General features: G+C 49.3%; 1 protein-coding gene across 1 annotated transcript in view; it reads right to left on the minus strand.

Annotated features, from left to right (window-relative positions):
* Positions 1-3,284: 3,284 nt before the first annotated feature.
* Positions 3,285-23,255, minus strand: part of LOC119387640 (DNA polymerase alpha catalytic subunit) — a 93,634-nt gene continuing 73,663 nt past the window's right edge. Inside the window, exon 37 of the mRNA XM_037655097.2 lies at positions 3,285-4,538. Coding sequence (XP_037511025.1) covers positions 4,354-4,538 — 185 coding nt within the window. The 3' untranslated portion in view covers positions 3,285-4,353. The remainder of the gene's footprint in view (positions 4,539-23,255) is intronic.

Genomic DNA, 23,255 nt, shown 5'->3' on the forward strand with positions numbered 1-23,255 from the left:
CGTACTGTGTATTGCTTTCTTGCAAAATTAGATGGCCAGCACCACAACCACACTTGACGTTGCACCGACGTTACGCCTGCATAGGCTGTTTTTCCAAACCAGCCACCTGGCGTGCCTCTGTGGTAGAATACTTGATTGTCACGCAGAATGCTTGGGTTCGATTCGTGCTGTGATCCTAATATTTATTCTTTCCATTTGTCGGGTCAGCGCTGCCGATGTCGGTTTTTCTTAACGCTCTCGCATTTAAATTACTAATGTCTGTTCTCGCCGTTCCTGGGTAGATATACTGTCAATCACCTGTGGCACATAACCGTACACCGCGGCCCGTGGTAAACGGCTATGTGCCACACGCGTCTGGAGGAAAGGGTTTGACGACGTACGCGAAAGGATTTTTCCGTTATTCACGACAGTCATATTCGTCAAATCCTCTTACCCTCCCATGCCGATTTTGGTCTACACCAAGTCAAGGAGACGATCATGAGAGCACGCAGACGTAGGCGGCTAGATAGATAGATACGTAGATAGAAACGCTGAATGTGCCAAAGGTTCGCTAAGAAATAGTTCGCATTTAAAACTCCCAGAGTGCAGTAAGGGCGCGGCTGACAAAGACTGTTATTTTTAAAAATTTGTAAACGAGCGTAAACAATAGTTGCAGCAAGCTAGTCAATTAATCTGCTTTCGTATCTTTTTTTTTTTTGCTGCGTTTAGTTTTAGATGCGAAGCAGCTCTTTGACTAGCCTGTGTAACGCTGTCCCTCCGTCCGCACAAACGCGAGGCAACGCGCTTCCCTCGGCGCAGGTGTTGGAGCGGTGCGAAGTACGTCACGCCGCAGCTGGGCGTTGACGTCACGCTTCCCTCGCAGGTGCGCGCGTACGTCACTATCTCCCTCACCCGCCGGAGCGCCGCAGCTGCCGGCTCCAACGCCCGCTCGCCTCCCGTGTCTGCGTTTCAAACAAACGTTTACACCAGTAAACGCTACACCGAGTTTCGCTTCAAACATTTGTTTCTACATCTGCCTCCACAATCATAAGCGACTCAAAATCAGCTATCCTGAACTATGCCAATGGCTTCATTTCCCGCACCGCTGCTCGCCTACTACGCTTCTGGCAGCCCCAGCGTTCCATAACACTCGTCTGGACGCCAGCACATGCCGGCCTCCCTGGCAACGAGGAGGCTCATTCCCTAGCCCGAGGTCTCACATTCCGGGCAGGAGAAATGGAGCCCCCTCCACCGGCCGAGGAGCGCCTGCTCTCCTTTCGAGATATTCTCTCGTACTATCGGGACCAACGAAGAGTATACACCCCCCAGCCCCATCCCTAACCATAGCACAGGCCGCACATTGGCGACGCCTACAAACTCAAACTGCTCCATACCCCATATTACTAAACGCCCGATACCCAGACCAATTCTTCTCTTCATGCAAACTTTGCGGCAAACCAGGAGATTTCCTACACATCCTCCTCACATGCCCCACCTTCCCTCATCCCCCATCACCGGCTGTGGCGGTGTCTTACTGGGAGTCCATCATGACCAGCACTTCTGCTTTCGATCAGCGCCGGATCATCTCCTGCGCGATGAAGAGGATTGCGCTTCAGGGACTTTCCTTCGCTTTGTAAGGGTGCCCCCTCACATTGAGGGAGCACCTACGTACCATGTAGGGGGCTTGGCCCCCACGTTCACACACTGGCAATAAATGTTGCTACCACGACCAAACGAATCTTCCAGCGCTCACCGCAGCACCCGCGTTAGCGCCGTTCAACCCGTGACGCCACCCGTGCGCAACGCTGCTGCTTCGCATCCCATCAGGGTTCCCTTCGGGGAGTTGGTCCAATTTATTTAAGGGCGCGTGTTTCATACGGTTAGTTTCGCTACTGTCTGCATTATGATGCACTTTGAAGTTATTGTGGAATTTGTTGCTTTATCGATTCACGTATAAACTACATTGTATATTTTCTTGTTTTCTTTTGAAATTCTTTAAAAGCCGGGGCTCAATAAAATTTTATGTACCACTTATTAACTCCACCATGTGCTTTACTTCGGGAACGCTGGAAGCGAATTCTACGTGTTATCAGGCACGCTTCAGCCTATGTACTATGGCGTAAAAACTGCCTTCTTCAGTCTTGCAGGACAAAAGAAAATTCGGTCAAATAAGTGACACTAACTGTCCCGTTCTCATGCTGAAACGCCCCCGCGGAAGCTCACAATTACGTTGCCCGCGCTCAAGCTGCGCTGCCTCTTGCCTGGAGCAAGATGGCTGCCAACCGGTTTCCCAGGCTTCACACGCTCGCGTGGGCGCGTATAGGGGACCTCCACTCCAGAAGTTTTTTTTAAACCTCATTGATTCCCACAGTGCGTGGGATATGCGGAAAATTTTTTCTCAATCAATGTTTCTCAGGATGAGGCTTTCACCTTAAAACTTAGCCATTTCAACACTCGTACACTGCAACTTTCGGCAAGCGCCATGTTCGTTTTTTTCCCCTCGAATCCCTCCCCTCCTGGCCAACTGTCCGCTGTATAGAGCCTGGGGCAGAACAAAATGCATTTATGTGTTAAGACACCAAGTCCAGGTGACGTAATGTGTAAGGGGCCTAGGGCTTTCCCAAGTCCGATGTCTCCGGAGATGCGTGGATTTCTTTCACGTGAGAAAAGACAACAGCGAAGTGATAAAGATGGAGTGACAATGGAAGTTCACAGAGAGCACAAAAGAATCAACCTTACGCACAGTTGACCCCAACCTCGAGTACCAACTATAGACACTCGGCGCCTACGACGCATCGACACCCTCATCTATCGCACCGCACGAATTCAACGTCGAATGACGTCTCGATGACGGCAATCAGAGCCTCATTTCGCGAAGGAAGCCACAAGTACTCGTTTTGGTATCCCCAATTGCCATGTTTCAATAACCTAGAACAGTGATTGAATGTATTACTTGAAAAGATGAAACACGCTGTCAAAGTCAGTGAGTTTGTCCGAGAAGGTAGATTTAGGCAGATGGCCTCTGTACCTGAGAAGAGGCAGATCGTGCTCCGTGGCCGAGTGAAACGCAGTACGCAATGCATGAATACTGACAGTGAGTATTCTACAATGAAGTCTAACGTTACGACGACGACGACAGTATGCAGTTTAGGGCTCATACTGCATTGTTCATGTTTACACGGGTTACATGCATGAGACATGGTTCTTCATTCGAACGCATAAGTAACTTCTCGAATGCAATGCAAGGTAGTGCATTGTCTTCCCAGCAAAGCGATAAAAAGAAAACATGAACCACAATGTACGATGTAATAAATATACCTTTATTACACCACCAAGAGTAAAACGGTGCCTATGAGCAGACAAATCTTTAAAATGAAAACCAATGCCGTGAAACATCAATACAAATGCATTCGCGCGTTGTATATTACATTCATTGTACATTAAAGCAAGAGGCCAACGAAAAGAAACATAATGTAAAACATACACGGACTTCAAGTTTAGAAGAACGCACTTATTCGTAGACACCGTACGTAAAAATATATCTAAGTTGCTAAATCACACAGTTATAAATAAGGACCCAACAAAATACTGCGCCCAAGCACTCGAAATAAGCGCGAATATAAAAATAGGGACACTTACGCAGGCAGGTAAAGCGTGCGAGCGTACATCGCAACATCACGAGTGCCCATGAGCCTTCGCATAAACTAGAATTAATCTCGTAAAGCGCTGTCAAGGGGCATGTTTATAATAAAAAACTTACGCCGTGACTAAACAGTCACATCCCATTAAAATTTACTAATACAACCGTACACAAACAATGACATTATTACTTTTCCTTGCGTTTACTAACCTGGGCGTCAGTGGTTGTGCAATGCCTACACCTCATACAACAAAACACAAGTAAAGCCGGGCTGAAACAATTGCAAACAGTTTCTAACAGCCCAGTCGATCAGCAAACTCTCAGCGTTATTGAAAGCTGTTGGGTTGGCAGTAAAGAGAGAACCCTGTGTGGTACCATCCCGCCAAACACACACACGCACAATGAATTGAGGGGAGAAACGAGAAAAAAAAGTTTTGCTGCAATGAGCCAACGCTATATAACAATGTATAAAATACATTTCCTTTCGTTGGTTTAAGTCACAACCGCTTGAAAAGCAATGCCGGGCTGCGCATGGCTTGCATACAGCGTAAGTTGCATCAAATGTGCTTATGTACTGGCTTAAGTGCGCTCCCGCTAATCGTCGCTTGCAGGCCACCACGTAAACTAGATGGCATCACTACGACAGCGCACTGCTGGTGTGTACTGGAGCGCAGCGCTACTGGTCTAGTGCTGCGCTGTCTGGTGCAATGCTACTGGTGTACTGGTGTAGAGCCTCAGTCGAGCAGTGCCCCTTCACTGGCGGCAAGGCTGGCTCGCAGATCGAACGGCCGGAAGGTGTCGCGGAAGCAGTCGCGCAGTGAGACGACGCTGAAGGCACTGCGTGACAGGTACCGCTTGGCCACCTGCTGCAAATGGCGACAGGTCCGTTCCGTCTCTGGACACGTCACGCATGGCAGCCCTGCGACAGGTGGATGATGGTAAGTGACATGGTAATGTTAACGGAAAGGTAATTCCCTAGAATAGAGCTTAAGAAGGATGAGATCCTGTTGAGATTGAGGCAGAAGCTTTCTCCTGCGTATCGCAGAAAGCAAGGTCAGACAGTCATTCAGTGATGTCTGCACTCATTCCATTCTTGTATCTGCAAGAAAAGACTATGAAGAAAAGCTCGTATGAAAAGAATAAAACAACCAGTAGACTGGATTCCGGGCACAGATTAAACTGCTCTTGCTTAGTGGAGAGAATGGAATGTTGGAAACCTGTTGTGTAACTTGAAATCACATGGCCAGTTATGTGTTTGTAAGAGCTCACGAGACACGTGTTGCGGTGTATACATGTCGGCTCAGTTTTCAACCTTCAATCATACATCATTCCACGCGTTGTCCAACTGAAAACAATAATCTGACACTGTCAGGTCTCGCCTTGCAACAGGCAATTCCTTAACTCGATTATGTAATAACAAAAAAAGAAATGTAGTAGAAACACCGAATGGTGCAATCCATTTTCAAGGATTGCAACAAATCGCTTTCTTTTTCACACTTACCTTTTGGGGTAAAAACACATTGTTGAGAAAGAGAATAACACGACAAGCATGTAGTACGCCAACGTTTACTATATGACTTAAAGCGACGGCAGGAATGTAAACAAATAAATCAATTGAATAACGAAACCATGCGGACGTTAGAACGTTGTCATTCATAACGCAAGCAGCGGACATCAATATTTCGGGAATGTGCAGTATATTTATGAACATAAGTATAACAAGACGCTAAAGATTTAAAAGGGAAAGCAGTGCACCGCTAATCGAAAGAAAAAAAACAACAAAACAACAGGAGTTGGACGTTAGATAAGCAAGCAGTAAAGAAACAAGGAATCTAAGCTTGCTTCTGCAAGGAAAACCGCTACCGCCCTAACATGGTTGAGCCAGAAAAAAACGGCAATTACACACAGGACAAAGGTGCCCAGATTGAAAGACAAACCGGAGCCGAGCTGGCACAATAGGGCGCCGTGACAAACGGCGGCCTGACAATTGGGCCGGCCGTTCGATCGTCACCCGAAGGGCGAACTCTCGCACGCGACAGCAGCGTGTGGCGTGACGGAATTCAATTAAGCGGCGCTCACTTAAAAAAAAAAAAAAGTGCCATTAGCGACGGCGCGACCGAAGGTGCGGCAGTAGCGGGCATGTCAAGCGCCGAGCTCGGACAAAAGGAAACGTGAGAGCCTGCCAATGGAGAGACCCAAACGGTACACATATATAACGTATATAGAGAAATGCCACGGCCTGCACGAAAAACCTTCTCTAAAGACCACCTCGGCACAGCATCCCTGCCTTCCTCCTCACCAATGACGCGAATGAGAGGAAGGGGGGGAGAGATTATCCGAATCGGTCATCGGTCCCTAATAGAAACGAAGCAGGAAATTCGTTCCGGCTGGGAGCTAGTGACCAAACCCTAATTGCCGTGAGCGGCGCTTTCACGGCGGGCACTACACCACATGCGACCGGGTAATGCGATGCGTGCGCGAGAAAAAGAAATCGAATAATACAACAAAATAAAGAAGAAAGCCCACGCGAGCCAACCCAACGGCATGCGAGGAGGGAACGCTTCGTGGCCGAATCCATCACGCTAAGGACAACCGCCAACAAAGATCGCATTAAAAGGGAGCCGGAGATGGATTGGCCTCCGCGACTGCCGAGCCTGCAGTCTCCGATCGGAGGCCGCGCGCCAGACTGTCTACAGCAGCTATATAGCAGCCTCGCAAGTGCACGTAAGACTGCATAGACCCCTCGTTGGTCACCGCGCACTCGCGTGCGAAAACGAGGCGGCGCGGCTGATAGATCATAAAAGGCGATCGCATAAAAGGCGTGTTGTAAAACACGCCTCGTACTTGTGCGTGCGCACCGGACAAAGGAGAGCCCGTTTTCCTCGATCGAGGATATGCAAAGGGACCTGTGCCAACTTCATCGGTGCCTTCCAATTGACGCGGCATATAGTAAACGTCGCTGTATGAATATGCAAGCGATACAGCGAGTGGCGGCCAAACCTCTTTTAAGGGGCCCTAATAGCGCGGCGCTAATTGTCTTTTGTTGCTGAGCCTTCTTCAATCAAGCTAAGTGATGTGCACCGCGCGCCAAATTACCTCTGCTTGTAATATGCTCTCTCCGCGCGAGCGAGCGCACTTCGCTACGCACTGCAAACGAACCAATTTACGTGCGCCTGCGTGCCACTGCTTCTCGAGTACGAACCGAGGTAAACACCAATCAAAGCTCATAGAAACTTGCCGCGGAATGTCCGCGTTAGCTAACGCGCAAGTATAGATAGTTAAACCACGTATGTGAGCTCATCGCGTGATACTCCCAGAAGTGATGCGTTCGAACGAGCCATTTCATATATGCTACAGCAGTCCGATTGGCTGAGGTACGGAATGCTTTGCCCACATCGGCTTCACGGAAATTAGAAGGCTAATTAAAGTGAAGAGTTAGGCGGCGTCACGTTTACGAGTCCAGGGATAACAATGTACAGGCGCTTTCAGAATAATTCGGAACGCCGGACACGCAGCAGCGCGCCGGCGGAGTATGCGCGCAGAAAAGTAGTACTATGGTCTGCGCGCGCGCGGTCTCCCTAGCAAGCAAACGTTGCTCCGTATTGCACCTAGATTCGCGTTGTGTTGCTACAAAACGGTGCCCTGTGTGTCCCTTAGCGTTTTGATAAAGGGCGCTGGGTGGGTGGTGTCTGTGAGAAGCCGCGTGTGCGCATGCACGCGCGTTGGAGCAGAGCCGTCGTGCGTGTTCGTGTGCTTGAATGACACTTTTCTTTTGCTACTTTGCTTCATATTTATTATTTGATCAGATTATTTCCGGTAGGCGACTGTCACTAGCGCTCGCAAAGGACGGTGGTTCCAGCCGCACGTGACCGCACGCGATTGGTCAATGCAGAGCCGTGACGTCTGTCGCGGTTCAAATGGGCCATTCACGTGCGGCTGGATGTACTGCCACGCCTCCGTGTTTATTTTGTAACGCGTACAAGATCGCACCACTGATGCAACCGTGAACATATCGGTGGCCAGATTGATGAGGAGATACGAATATATTTGGAACACCGTGTTAGAATACTCAGGTGTTGACACTGCGCGCGCCTAAGCGGCCAGAAAATGTTTGGTCGTCGGTCCGTTGAGCGGTGCGCCATCTAATGGCTTGAGGCGGAGAGCGCCCGCGAGTAGCCGAATCACGGTGGTGCTGCGTCATCGCCGCCGCGCTCGCCGTGCCCTCTCCTGTTGCTCTCTCGATTTCGCCCCTCGACCCCGCTTGGCGGATGCTCATTATCCAGCAAAATGGCACAGAAAAATGCACGTTATCACAGCATGAGCCTTTATGTTTATAGATTTCGGTGCGCAGTATGATACAGGGCATGGTCCGTCCAGCCCACCTTGTGATAATGCTAAAGAGCACCTAGCGCTACCCTTTTGGTGCAAGACAACGCCAGTCTAGATGCACCAGGGAGCGAAACTAGCTCGCTAGGGAGGCCGCGCATGCGCACACCGTGCGTGCATTTATCCGCCGGTGCGCTCCGCCGGCGAGCGGCTGCATGCTCGGCGTTCCGAATTATTCTGGGAGCGCCTGTACCTGTCAACCTGCGAACTGGAAAAATTCGTTAAAATTCTGCAGGCAAAGCGCACGCACGCACGCACACACACACACACACACACACACACACACACACACACACACACACACACACACACACACACACACACACACAGGTTTGAGCTCCTTTTGCAAAATACATGCACCTTCTGTGGGATACACACAGACACTTATTAACGATGATTTACCTGTATACATCGCAGCCCAAAAACAGCAGCAAACTATTGTAATAGCCCACATACGTGAGAACGTAGCACAATGTTTATCGTTCACACACTTTTTCCTCTTCAGCGATTCTGCTGTTTCTAACTGTTTAGCCAACATATCTGAATCAATCTCATCCGAAGCAGCAACAACTCCCCGCTTGCCTTTTTATTACAACTTGAAGAGTACTTTCTGAGCGAAACCACTTCGCGAGCAGAGCTTAATTTTCGCAATATACTTGACGCATTCGTAAAGTCGCAGAACGTACTATAGCCCGAATTCCTAAACGTAATGGAAAATGCGGACAAGTTATCGGGAAGGCAATAATTTCTAAGAAATGACGGCAGAGGTGGTGGAAGACAGCGCCCATACTTGGGGGGGGGGGGGGGGGGGGGGGGGGGGGGGGGGTCCAATGTATCGGCAGCCGCAGAATATAACCCTGGTATACAGACGGTCGTCAACATATATACTCCAAGGCCTGTATACGCATGCGAATTATTTCTGATGCCGTTTCGGCGCGGATGTTGACCTTAAACTAAACACGCGTCCATTTAGACTTTTACGCGTCAAGCATGGTAATGGGTTTATCCGGACCGAAATACATACCACAGGTATCGGCGACTGACCGATATAACCGAACTTTACTTTCACCAGAAAGTTGAATGGGGCTGTCAGTAAACTGCAGGCATACGTTTCAGCCCATAGATGACGGCGCAGACGACAATTTTAGTTGGGCGTCCGCGGTTATCTGTGGACGCAGGCTGCCGTTGGAGAAATGGTTTGCAGCCTGCGCCCGCAGAGCTGTTGCGGACGCCTCACTAAAACTGTCTAACGCGCGGCCATATACACTGTTAGCAAAAATAAGCCGAGATGGGAGTAAATGGCTTGTCCTCTAGCGCACGCCCTGATGGGGGTTTTAAAAACACCGTCCGGACGGAGTAAAAAATTTACTCCCCAACAGGACGGGGTTTTTGGATGGACAGAGGGGAGTTTTTGTTTACATCCATAGGGGAGCTTTTCCAGGTAAATATGGGAGTAAATTTTTATAACCATCAAAAAGAAAAAAATGCTTTTCGCTCTTTAATTAAATTAGCATCGAAACACGCAAACTGGATCACACGTACACAAACATGCACACAAAGTTCGCAAAGTAATACAACACTCACACTGACAACAACTCACCACCAGCGCTTCACAACCAAACTTTGGTCACCGAGTATATATAGGCACCACATCTTGACCTCCAATGTGGCTCAGATGGGACACTTCTTTCTCCGAAATTAAGCAACAAACATTCATGGCGTACGTGTAAATTTGTGATGAGCTTATAGATACCACTGAGGCACACCTATCTTTTACTATAAACCCGCCTAACATTCAACGCCTTCTTAATTAGCGAATTTTGATTATCAGCTGGCACTCTGTCGCATGGGATGTATCCGCCTTAGCAGTACTGTGCGTGAGTCTGTAAAATGCACATAATCGTACACGAATTACGAGCGGCCGTGCACGAACGCTTCAGCGGCACACATTCACGAGCAACACCGGCGAAGAAATGCGTCGCCCCGCCGGTATATACCGCGTTGTGGCCGACGGCGTCGCTAGGCCTCTCCCAGGAGTACGGTACGGCTATACGATGAACGACAGCTCGCGATCACAAAATACTTGCTGCTGTACAGTTTTCGTCGCCCTTTTTTTTACACACACACTGCCGCTATCCGAGTCCGCTGTCCGCGTTAAGCTACGGAGCGATGCACTTACAACGAACGAGACGGCTCGTAGTCGCGGTTCCTGTTGCTCGCAGTACATCGGCGGTCGCACGTTGGTTCAATCTGTCTCGTATCGGCGCTCGCCTTCTCGCTAGACGTTTGACAGCGGTGGTTGCATGGCGCAAAAGAGACAATTTAAGCTTATTCATTCCAGCAGCTTTTATTTTCTGTGAAACATATTCTTTGCTTCACCGGTGGCCGGTGCGAGCTCGTAGAACTCACCACGGCGACCGGTGTGGCGGTGCGAGTTCGCTACGTCGTCGGTACCAAGCCGGCGACGTAGCGAAGCCTTCTTACCGCTTAGAAGTCGCAGCCGGTGAAACATCGTTTCGGTGACACTCCGAGAAGCAAGCGTTGCCGGTGGTCGGAGCGAGCGCGTCGCCGGCGCAGCTCTCACACCGGCCGCCGGCCGGCTTGATGCCGACGACGTAGCGAAGCCTACTTCTTACTGCTTCGAAGTTTTAGCCGGTGAAACTCCAGAAGCAACCCGCTGACGATCGCAACAGCTTACTTTTGTTACCGATGAAATTATTCTTCGCACTTCTTCGTAACTCGGCACGTTGAAGCGAGGTATCCGTGGCGTGTCGGAGGCTTGCACTCGTGTGCATGGGCATTGCCGCTTGACGGGAGAATAAACACGGGACAGCCAGCTCGATGTGTTCGCGGTCGGACGCTGGCGCGAGTTGAACTTGTCTCTGACCAGAACGATTCAGTGGAGAAAATAGTCCTACACGTCTATACACAAACCAACCGGCCGTTGCAAATCCTCGCTGCACTGATAACTTCGTTGTCTGTCGACAAATGCTCACACGGCGACCCACACAAGGCACTGGAGCTTCACACCGGCGTGCTACACGCACATTCACACACGCACGCACGTCACGACCAAAAATGGTTTTTAAAACTCCCATAGGGAGTTTTTAACCACGGCACGCACGTCACGACCAAAAATACTTTTTAAACCTCCCATAGGGAGTTTCTAACCACGTGACCTAAAACTCCGTGGGGAGTTTAACAAGGTCATGTCGTTCATAAACTCCCTCATTAAGCACGGGGCGTTTTTCGACGACATGTGCCGACTTCACTCCGCTACCACGGAGTAAATGATTGGGGCATGGGGGTTTTGGGGGCTCATGTGCTGGAAAAGCTCCCATCTCGGCTAATTTTTGTTTACAGTGTAGGAAGGACGTGACGATGGAGTGCAACACTCGCATCAAAAATAAGTCCGATATAAGAGATGGTATTTCACCGCTCGGCTGCTTCGAGTGCCAGAGGCATGGTGTGTATAAGAAGTGACGCGGAGATTAACGCCATGACTCAAATATATATAGCGCTCGCTTGCTTCTTTTCCACATATTGCGAGCCGTTCTTTCTTTCTTGTAGGAGCGTAATAATATACGTGGTGCACTATACGCGATGCAATGTAACACATCAAGTGCATGCTTCGCGCCTCATCATTACCACCTGCACTTAAACAGCCCATGTATCACTGTCCGGCTCGTGTCAGGCGTTACTCAGACAGCCCGTCAGACACGAGGGTCACCCATAATAAATTTTAGCAAATTTCTTGTGATGCGGTCGTTATATACCGATCCGTTACCTCCGTCGAGGAAGGGGTAAGTTTATTGAAGGCAAGAGTGCCCGCGGTATGCAGTAATTTTCTTCTGCGCCTAACACGAAAAAAACAAAAAGTAAAAACTACAAAAATAACTGCTCCGACAGCACGCTGCGTTCGTGGCATGCAAGCCCCCTCCCCGTCTTCCACAGATTCCGATCTCGTGTATATATACGTTGTCCTGTTTCTCATAGGCGAGCTCCTAACGTGAGGGCCAGGCAGTACATTTCGTATTCGAAAGATAATTGTTCCCGTTATCACGGTTCGACTGTTGAATACAGTTTTTGTTTTATTGTAATTAGCACGACGGCGCGGTGAACATAATTACTAGCGTGTTGTGCTGTAACAAAACCGTAAGGTTTACTCGCTGGGCATCGTTCGGGGAAGCCGCGCATTTGAACCGTCGTTTTGTTATTTTAACATTCCTCAGTGCCCATCTTCACACGCGCTAGTAGAGAAAGCTAAACGGAGTATAGTTAACGTCCCTGCCTCTTCTGTGATGTGAGTAAAGCTAGACAAATCCTCTAAAACATAGCTGTCACTGTGAACGCATTCGGCCCTGTTGAATTTCGCCCAGCTACAAAGCGCAAAGTCATGAGAGAGAGGGAGATAAAGGACGCGGCGCTGGTTCTCTTTGTGTGTCATGATGCATGGCAGGCAAGCGTGAAAACAAGGATGACGACGGGGGCAGTAGCGCAGACACACAAACAAGCTTTATTGGAATAATCCATGTTCTTCAGCGAATATGTATACTTGGGAAGCTAGTGTTGTCTCAAGCCCAAAGACGTCGCATCATTAGAAAAGAGAACTGCTTTTCGGCAGCCTCATAAGATCGCGCTGATTGAAACCGTGTGGATACGAACCCGTACGCATCTGTTTATATACGCAAGCATCTCGATTGCTCGGTTGCAGAGGAACAACGCGACCGAGCATCGAGCAGCTGATCAGCAAGCACCTGGATACGCAACGTGAACAGGAGAGCAAAGATCCCCCCGCCCCCTCTCTCTCTCTTCGTAGGGGGCTTATAATGCAGTAAGAGGCCACAGGAAAGGAAGAACAAAGGCCGCCCACCCTCGAGAGCAATTCCGCGCTTCGCGCTAGGACGAGCATGGAGCAGGCCACAGGAGTGGTCTCATGTGAGATCTGAAATCGAGTATAGTATGAGGAGCACTCGCAGCATCAAAAGAGCGAGGCGTGCGGTGTATACACCGCAGTGCAGACTGTTGGTGGCCCGCGCCGACTTGACACTCTAGCGCACGCCTCGCTTGGCCCGTAGCCGAACGGACGCCCGATCGCCGGCGACGAGTAGCGTGGCGCGGCGAGCCGGCCCGGCGTCACCACCGCCGAGGCCACACTTCTCGGCCGCTCGTGGTATGGTTCTCCTCCCGCGCTTCTTCGTTTTCACTCTATTCCCCTCCCTCTTTCTTTCTCTCTCTCTATTTTCCGGCGTCGACCAAGCGCGCAGGTGGGGCGCAGACCACCGCGATCCATCATGGGCGCCCCATAGAAAATTAGACGGACCCGGTTTATTCATTAAAACGCGCCAAGTTTCTTCGGGGGCTGTTGCGCGCACGCACAGAACACAAGCCCGAGGGAGAGGAGGTGCAGTGGGAATAAGAAAGGACGATAAAAAGAAATGGGAAAGGGAGAGGCCGACAGCGAGGACGCGGGCGGTGGAGTAAAGAAGGCCGCGACGGGCGACCGCTCGAGTCAAGCTTTTAATTGCCCGCCTGATGCCACTCGTCGCAACGAGAGGAAGGAGTTGCACCCTTGCGCTCTTTTATACTGCAGAGGCAACAAGTGCGGCGCTGACGCACGTAGAACAGCGCACAACGCGACGCCAGGAAACGAACGTTACCAGAGCGTACTTGCCTCGTACAGTTTACTATATAATATAGTAACGATAACAATGATTAACACGGAGGATGGAACTTGTGCAGTTATTGCCAAGAGATGAGCGAGTTGGTGGCTGCAAATGGCGGAATATAATTAACGGCGCTCAATGGAACAGACGGTGAATACAAATATATAGCATATAGACAGGACGGCCTAGCGCACGTCCTGTCTATACGCAGGCCGTCCTGTCTATACGCTACATTTAAATTAGGGGTGTGCGAATATTCGAAAGTTTCGAATATTCGTCGAATATTACATTCGAAATATTCGTATTCGATTCGAAAATCGTGTATTCGAAAAGTTTCGAGTATTCGATAACTTCGCATATTCGAAAAATTCAAATATGCGATTCTATTATCATGCATAAAATAACTCGTATTCCACATTTCTGCTGCGTTCGTATAGCTAAAAACGTTGCCGAGAGGAGCGATACACATCGTAAGTATACACGGAGGCACGATATCTGCCTGTGACGAGCGCCCCAATACGTATGATTTATTGCTGGTGCATCTCCGACGTGCAGCGCTGTTGGCGCTCATGCAACCGTACGTTTTCAATATTATGCGGCCGTAACGTGCCGCACTACCACTCGTTCACTGTGCGGGAGGACTTCTGAAGAAAGACAGTGACCCATGTGACTAGTGGCAGACTGTAGGCACCTTCAGATACCCCAGTCTGGCAAAGCTTTGCCCCATGTACCTCCCTATACCAGCCACTTCTGTTCCAAGCGAGCGTGCCATTTTAGTGGCAGGGGGGGGGGTTGTCTCTGTTAGAAGGGAGCGCCTGCTTCCTGATCATGTGGAGCAACTCATATTTCTTTGTGATAACATCTAGTCATTACTTTCATTGTGCCGTGATATTTGATTGTGTTGTGATGTGCATTGTGCTAGCCTGGACATTGTGTTCTGGAGATAGCAGTGTATGTTGTGTTGCCAGTCAGGCTGTTAATGTTTTTTTTTAAATAGCTACATGTTAAATAAAATATTGTTACTGTGGAGGCATTTTTTCTTTGATATTCGATATTCGATTCGATATTCGAATGTGGATATTCGTATTCGATTCGTATTCGAAAATTTTGATATTCGCACACCCCTAATTTAAATCTTTATATCCTATATGACACCGAGTGACATCGCTACACATGGGGCCCACACACAAACGTATTGGAGAGCATTCAAGAAAGAGAGCAGCAAAGGACAACCGACTTAAGAAGAAGAGAACAAGCCTATATATACCAGTGCTCCGAACTATGCACCCACAGGGAGCCACTATGGCCGCCAGTCATCCTTCGCGGCCAGGGACTTCCAGCGGCAACACAGGTACCTGCACTTTCAAGTCTGCCAGCATAGCTATATGTCTTCAAGGCAGTCTTGCAGCGTGTATACCTTCAGTACACAGGGCCAAAAAGACACCCGTAGGAACCACTTACCTCGCACCAAGTCCAGGATTGAGGATTCTGCTTTCCCTTCTTTCTCATACTCTGCACCTCTTCCCACCCACCTTCTCCTCGCCTCGTTTCCTTCAACCGGTCTTCACACGGCAGGCGAACGAGAAGTTCATCGACAAACGCAAAAGGCGAAGTACCAAGTTCAATGTTATAGTAAATTATGCACTTTTGCAATGGCATAGGGGCCACCCTTACGGCGAGAATAGCTCGGTATAAACAAGAAACGACTCGAGGACGAAACAAAAGCATAACGGTGCGACCTCGACACTTTCACACCGGGTCCCGTGATGTCAAAGATTTAAATATATCCTACTCATGTATATAGCTACTTAGCAGTACCAAAAATTAAAGCAGCTTTTTTAAAAATTACTGACCGTCCACTTTCCTCAGTAATGTTCAATCTACACGCTAGGCGGAGCTATGACGCGTCAACCAATGTTTCTCGCTAAACGAAAACACCTGAGAAGCATTCGCGGTTCTTCCCCTCCGACACGTCGACTTCAGTTCGCGGTCATGCAGTATATATATACGATGACTATCATTATTATACATACACACGAACACACATTAAGTAAACGTGCATCAGGACACAAGGCACCGAGCGATGGTTTTTCTCATTACACCGCTAACACACGCCAGTAGCTGTGGCATCCGTCAATTTACGGCCAATTTATGGAATAAGCTCGGGAGATTGCGATTTGCACCCTTAATTCATACATACAGCCCAGAAAAATAGCAACGTTCTCGAGAAAGGCTGGAGCGCGCGCACGACGGGCAGTTTATTTTCCATTTAAGGTGATTTCCGCCAGAAGTGGCGGCGGCATAATCACGACAGCGCCATCCGAACCGCAGATAAGAAGAGGACGGAGCGAGTGCGTCGTGAGCGTATATACACGTATAAATATAAAACTCGTCCCCATTTTGTCCAATCTCAGTGAGCCAATAAGAGAAGGCCAACGGGGAAGACAAACAGCGCAATAAAGGATGGGCAGAAACGGGTAATCACAGGCTTTCTTGGTGTTTTTGCTTTGTTTATTTTCTATCCGGTCAAAATAAGGTATACATACACTCACACACAGACACAGCGTCGGTGACTGCTACTGCTTAACGAGGTTTCGCCAGTCTACGGAGCATTATAATGACGCGGGCGCGCGCGCATCGTCCCATGGCCGCAACACGCAGCCGCGGGAGCATCGGCTGCAGAGTTCCATTAAGTGCACATTGTCCGCATCGCATTAATTACACCGTAAATTACGGCTGCCGCTGAGGGGACACGCACGGCGGCAGCGCCATAGCTCATGTCCCAGACGAGACCCGCGTTTAATTGGATTACGCTGCCCGCAGCGGCCTCGATGGAACGCGCGATGAAAAGCCCTATAGCCGACGTCCGTGGGTCCCGCGCGCGAATGCCGAGAACCGCGCGCGTCATGAGGTGCAACACGAAGTGCTTCGTGGTCGCGGCGTGCGCGTGAAGAACGTGACGAGATTCGGCGGCGTGTATACTACGTGCGCGTATGTGTGAGCGCGGTTGTTGCTCGGATACTGCATGCTGCTGCTGCGTGTCCTGCTGTATACACTCAGCGCCAAAAATTTAAGGACCACGAGAACATAAGAAAAAGCTGAGTGTCCCGCCTGCTTCGACAGGCAGTCTTGAATTAAGATTTCCGGCCTGTTCTGAAACGCGCTAACAAAGTGCACTGTGCACTTTGACCGAATACAGTCACAAACTGCTCGAAAATTCAGTTTTCTCAGACCTATACTGGTCTCTAAACTTTTGACGCCGAGTGTACATAGTCGATGCTGCGTATATGCGCCACTCACACATACACACACCCACCCTTTAGTGTGCACGGCACAGAACGGGCGATGGTCCGCGAGCGAAACGTTTTACACGCCAGACAAAAGCACTGCGACATATGAAGTTCGACAATTCTTTGTCAGTCGTTTATAACGCGTTATAAAAATCGTTATAAACGTTATAAGTTGTTATAATGGGTCAGTGTATTTATAATGCATTCGTGGAGCTTATACGGAGATTGTAATACGCAAAACACGCGTCGACATCTCGTCCTTGTCGGTTTTGCGCATTATATATTCTAGACACATGAAGATATGTAGGGCCGGACGTCGCTGACGCGCTCACAACGCGGCAGCTGAACAGAAATCGGTCTGCGTGAAGATTTGTAAATGTGATGGTGTACGTACAGGAAAAAAGGCAATATGCGACTTCTGTCTAGCACCTGAAGGGCTATATATTTACAGCAAAAGTCACAACGAAAGCAAAGACGAGCTCTATAGTACAAACACGTCTTCGCCATTACGCCGTCGTTTTCAATCAATCAAATTGTCATTTCTTATCTCTCATGAAATCGTTGCGTAGTGATTTTTCTGGCGTCACTGTCTACCTGTTTCATATGTATTTAAGCTCATATGCATTTAAGCATCATATGCATATAAGCTTGACAGGCTTAAAAAGACTTGCGTGCTCCCTCCGCCGCTAAAGACCAGATATGGTGTGCGGCACAGCGCAGTCCGTTGCTTTGTTCAAATACTTAACGTTCGTCCCTTCGATGTATGGCGGACAAGCTCGCGATGACACGCATATATTCACAGAATGAGGCGAAGTGATGAACGCTTTACTGGGGATACTGTATCTTGGTGTTACTATAAGGAAGTTGTTAGATATGTAATTGCAAACCCTGTACAGTATCAACAATAGTGTACAGAGTGTTGGGCCAGGTGGTACACGATTGAAGATGAGAACAAGCACTGAAAACGACTGACATAGAAAAAGAAGGCGACAGAGCAAAGCTGGCAAGCATATATTGTATAGTATATATATATGCTCGGTCACTTCAGGAGCTAAGGAGGAGCCAGTGTCTTATTTGCGCGCCAGCAACTCCTTACCAATAACAAAAGAAAAAGTACGTGCATATAATACAGTCGAGGAGGAACATTTGCACAGCTGAATGGAGCCAAGTGAAATAGAGGCCGAAAAGTGCATACACAGAAAGACGCCATTAGTGCCATTAACGTTCTTCTGTGCATAGAACAATGGACCGCTGCCACCATCCTGTCCTTTTCAATGTACTGTAAGTAGCTCTCTAAACAAATGAACACATACGCACTACTGTCTATGCGCGGTAATTTTTTTTTTTACAGGGCTGTAATGACAGGGCACTAAGAGATAACCGAAATCACGTGATACAGAGAAAAAAATCGCATATCATGGAGTTACAAGTTTGCCGCCCGCTGCAGCCTCCCTTCGCCTTTAGAGACAAAAAAAAGTATCGAAGTCACAGTACACCACTCGATACCAAGTTGCAAATCACATACCCACGTGATAGATGCCAATAACATTCACCTATAGACCGAACAGCCACATAGCCCGGTTGTAAACCACCCATTACACGTCACGCGCAGCGTGCAACTGCGACGTCATTGCACATAACCGCTGACAACGCCGCGGTTAAAAAAAAGTTAAAGAAAAGAAAAGTAAAACTGACTCTTAAGAAGGGCCGAGTACACCTAACAGGGCTGCATACGAGCCGGCCAAATTTCCAAATCACGTCCCGCAAGCCGAGCCGCCTGCTGGAAAACAAAACTCGATACCGCGTCATACGAGGTGCGCCATAGCTCACATACACCGAAAAGCGAGCGATCGAGCAATCATCGCGTCAAAGAGACTGCGCGGCAATAACGAATGCCGGGCGATGTGTGTTATACGCTGCATGCCGCGGCTATCGTCCCGAATCCGAGCCCTCCTCCCAGGCAATTACGGCGAGAACAATGGGCGGCCGCCCCACCATGACGATCGGCTCGACCACACAAGGTTCACGCCGGCCCATTCGCGCGCGCATAAAACACCCTTTGCCCTCTTCCGTGTCAGCCATGGAGCTAGCCAGCCAGGTAGAGCAAGCAGGCTGTATACAGCGTTGCATAGTATACGCACACAACGCCGATGTTTTACGCACACACATCGCATAAGCAGAGAGCAAACCCGCGCAGTCTGAATGGAAGGCTGGCTCGGCGTGGTTTCTTCACGTTTTTATCGCGAGGCCGCCAGACGATGGCGACTCCTCGAGCAACGGAGGTCCGAGAGAGAGCCGAAACGCGCGCTGCATGGCCCGGCTCAATAGGAGAGTGCGAGCAAAAGAAGGAGGGGGAGGGAGCGATCGGCCCCCAGAAATCTCCATCGATCACGCGGCCGGGCTAATTAACCTCGCCTGAGATTCCCTCGCCTCCCGGACCGGATTATATATCACCGCTGCCCCCTTTGCGGCCACTGTGAACGCATGAGTGCCCTACAAGCAGCCACATATGTGCGGCGCCGAGAACAGCGGCCCCAAGGTGCGCACGAGGGGAACGCGCCACGGTGCGTATAACAAAAGCGCGGGAAAGTTGGCGCGGAGAAAACGTCTCTTACGTCGTCTCGTAAAAGTCGCTCATATACACGACTCGTGTCAATCGGCGGATGTGTAAGTCGTTAAGTGTAAAAGGCGAAAGTCACGAAAATCAATTATATGCACGTCACCGGCGTGTCAGGTCATCCTGCAGGGCCCCGAAAAGTCTTTTAGCTTAGTTTCTTGCGTTTGCAAGCACTGCAGCTTTAAAAAAAAAAGCGCACACAGTTAACATCTTCGCCCAAGCAAAGACAGTCCTCGCCCAATATTCTCTCTCCGTGCCGCGCCAAGGGGTCAGCGATGAAAACGGTTATCCGTTCACAACTCTCCGGATGCCGAACATAACATGGGTCACACAAGCATACAGACGATATGCTTGATACAAGAAGCGGGATAAATTATAGAGTATATAATCGTTGGATCGATGTTGAATGAAGACGACACTGCACTTAGCTCTTTTGAAGTACTGGCTGCCACGTCAAATTTTTCATTTGTTATTTTTTAATTTATTGTCTCACTTGTTTGCTGCCCGATGCCACCGTAAAATAAGCGAACGGTGCTTTGCGAATATTGTTTCTTGACGACCTTGCCACTCTTGCACAGCACAGCTCAGTCAAGGCGTGCTGTTTTCTTTGACTATGGGGCTTACAGAAGGCGCTGTTGCAAGCAGCCCCACTTTATAGCCAACTACAATATAAGGAAATCTCCCAAAATATAATAGATTTAACCACTAGCTGTTAGGCGGATTTGTCTAGAAGACAGACTGCTACGCGCAAATCACGCTCAAGATAATCGCCACATTTACAAAAGACACACGCACGTTGATGCTCAGACCGGCGCGCTGGCACGACTGGTTCTGGCGAAACTACAACACAGTAATGAAGCTGATATGCCAGCCTGCCAGTCCCACCGCAAAGCATACGTTGAAACACTTTTCCTTCTCTCTCTCTCTTCCCATCTCGTAACACACACACACACACACACACACACACACACACACACACACACACACACACACACACACACACACACACACACACACACACACGGAGTTCGTGCAGTTTGTGAATGTATGATGTCGGTTATGATTGTCACTGCAGCAAAATATGCATATAGAGAATGGACATCTTGGTGGGTTCGTGCATGCTCTCTCTCTCTCACACACACACACACACACACACACACACACACACACACACACACACACACACACACGCACACAAATGCACATTCAGCTTGCGCAACGTGTTCGAACACTCCTCCCCACCGCTCCGCGGGCCCACACATCATTCCGGTAATCGAATGAGTTAAAGCAGCCATATTAGCTGTAATGCAATTTTGTGGGCGGTGCTTCCGCTCGAGAAAAGCCATAAAGCTTGTTGCCCTCGGAGAAGCTATAGCTCGGTCGGGGCCTCGCCAGAGAAGCTGCACCGTACGTGGCCGCTTGGTGGTGCCCGATGGGTAATTGTGGCGCCCGCTTAATTACCGCGCTACGCTGCAGCAGCCGGAAGGAAAAAAAGAGAAGAGGGGGAGGAGGTCCCGTGTGACCACGTACAACTCTCCCGAAGGCTGCTGCTTCCTCTTCCCCCGCGCGTACGCGTGGCGCCACGGCAGGTTAATTTGACGGCGCACGGCTAAGTGCCTTCTCTCTCCGGAAGGCCTTCGAAGCGCCCGTGTCACGTGGTACGCGCCGCGGATTCTTGAGCCGGATCGCAGGAAATTGCGCAACGACCACGCGCGGTCGGTCGATCACCACCGGCGCGCAGCATCCCGGCCCCCGCTACCTTCCTCAATTTTTCGGTAATTAACGGAGCGACCACCCTACGCGACCTACCAACGTATATATACAGCGGTTGGTTGGGCCATAATGAAACGGCAACGCTCGTCCGGTTACGTTCACACACTGAACCAGCCGAGAGGACAGAACAGAAAGAAAAAGGAAAGAAGGAAGCTGCAAGGAGGCCAATTCACGCAGCGCCCGCCCACAGAGTTACAAGCTGGTTTTCGTCCGCATCTGATGCAATAAGTAATAACTTCCCATAGGCGTGTTATACGAACGGAATAACAAACCACCGGCCGCGCGTATATAGAGTTAAAAGCAGGGACAAGCCCGCCGCCCCGCTGCGCCCGGAGGTGGAAACGCGCGCTATAGATAAGCCCGAATATTCATCCGTAATTCCTCAGGATGCGTATAGGCGAGTAGCGTATGCGATCAGAACGTGTAATGCAGCTGGCACGCATATATAACGTGTGCTTCCAGCGGTGCCAAAAACCAGCGGGGGGCATTGTTGTTATCAGCGCCATTACGAAGGGTGGGCAAAATTGATTCACCTCCCCCCCCCCCTTCCTTTGCTAGCGATGCCGCTGTATTGTAACTCAACAGACGTCGCAAACGAACGTATACCCCGAGCTGTCACCTTCGTATATAAAACGACGGGCATACAAGGTAACGTGAAAATTCCAGAAATATTAAAGCGAATCACCTGAATGTATGTACCGACATGCGTGCCAAACGTAAGGACGTGGAGGCACATACGACGATTCGCAGCAGTTCGTTGCCTCTATGTTTAACGGGACACTAAAAAAGAAAACCGAATTTTCACCTATTAGAGGATTACTCTTTCACAATACCGAAATTACCACGCTTGCCGCGTGAAGACGCATGGCAAATGAGAAAACTCGCAGAAAAGATGGATGACGACGCCTCCTAGAATTTCCCGCACCAATCACCATAGCGTCATAGGTTTTGACGACGTCTACTAGGGACCTACGTAGTCAGTAAAGGGTAAAAATGGAGTACATTGTCCTCCGCGGGGGCCAGAGACTTAGCATACCAAGTTTCAGAAAATTTCGTTGAGCCACTGTCGCCAAAATACGAAAAATACACTTTGAAATCCGTGACGTCACGCGCGGAGATTTCGGCGCGAAATTTAAAAATGAAATTTTGACCTTGATTTTTCTCCTTTAGCTATGACGGTGAAATTAACGACGCTAGCGTTGTTAGAGTAAAATTTGTGAATATAAACCGACTCATTGTTTCACTTTAGTGTACCTGTAACTGTTAATCATGCCCTCCCGTCAAAGTTACGCTGCTAGTGAAGCAGTGCGTTTAGTGTTTCGTGCGATGAGGAGCAGCTACACCGTAAGGAAATGAGTATGCGTTACTCCTTTCGGGCGAGTCCTCTCTTGCCCCGTATATGGCTCTCTTTGAAGAGAAACGTCAACTCTCTTTTGTGTCCCACGACTCTGCGACTAGAGCATGATAATGATTTGCACGTCATATACGTGGCAAATCAAGACTAACAAAAAGAGTCAAAGGGCTTTTAGATTTTCTTTAAAATTTTTAAGTGTAGCTGACGGCGACGGCAAAAAAAGGGCAGTGAAGCAATAAGTTCGCGAAAAAAAGGCACGTAACGAGTTCTTAAGTACACTTCATGAGAAAGGTAAAACCCAATGCGGTCCTACAGTCAATGCCTCGGTGGGAGGGAGAGAGAGAGAGAGAGAGAGAGAGAGAGAGAGAGAGAGAGAGAGAGGAAATCGACACAACGGCGTTGGCTGCAATTTGTCGCTGACGGTCCTACGCGAAGCCCCTGCTGGAAAATTCAAGATTTGGCGGTCGCATTTTCGAGGACATACAGTGATAATAAAGGGCCACCACTTTTCCTGTCGAACGCACGAAGCGACCGACGACTGCTGCATAGT

Source organism: Rhipicephalus sanguineus, chromosome 3 (genome assembly GCF_013339695.2).
Source record: "Rhipicephalus sanguineus isolate Rsan-2018 chromosome 3, BIME_Rsan_1.4, whole genome shotgun sequence".
Taxonomy (NCBI): Eukaryota; Metazoa; Arthropoda; class Arachnida; order Ixodida; family Ixodidae; genus Rhipicephalus; species Rhipicephalus sanguineus.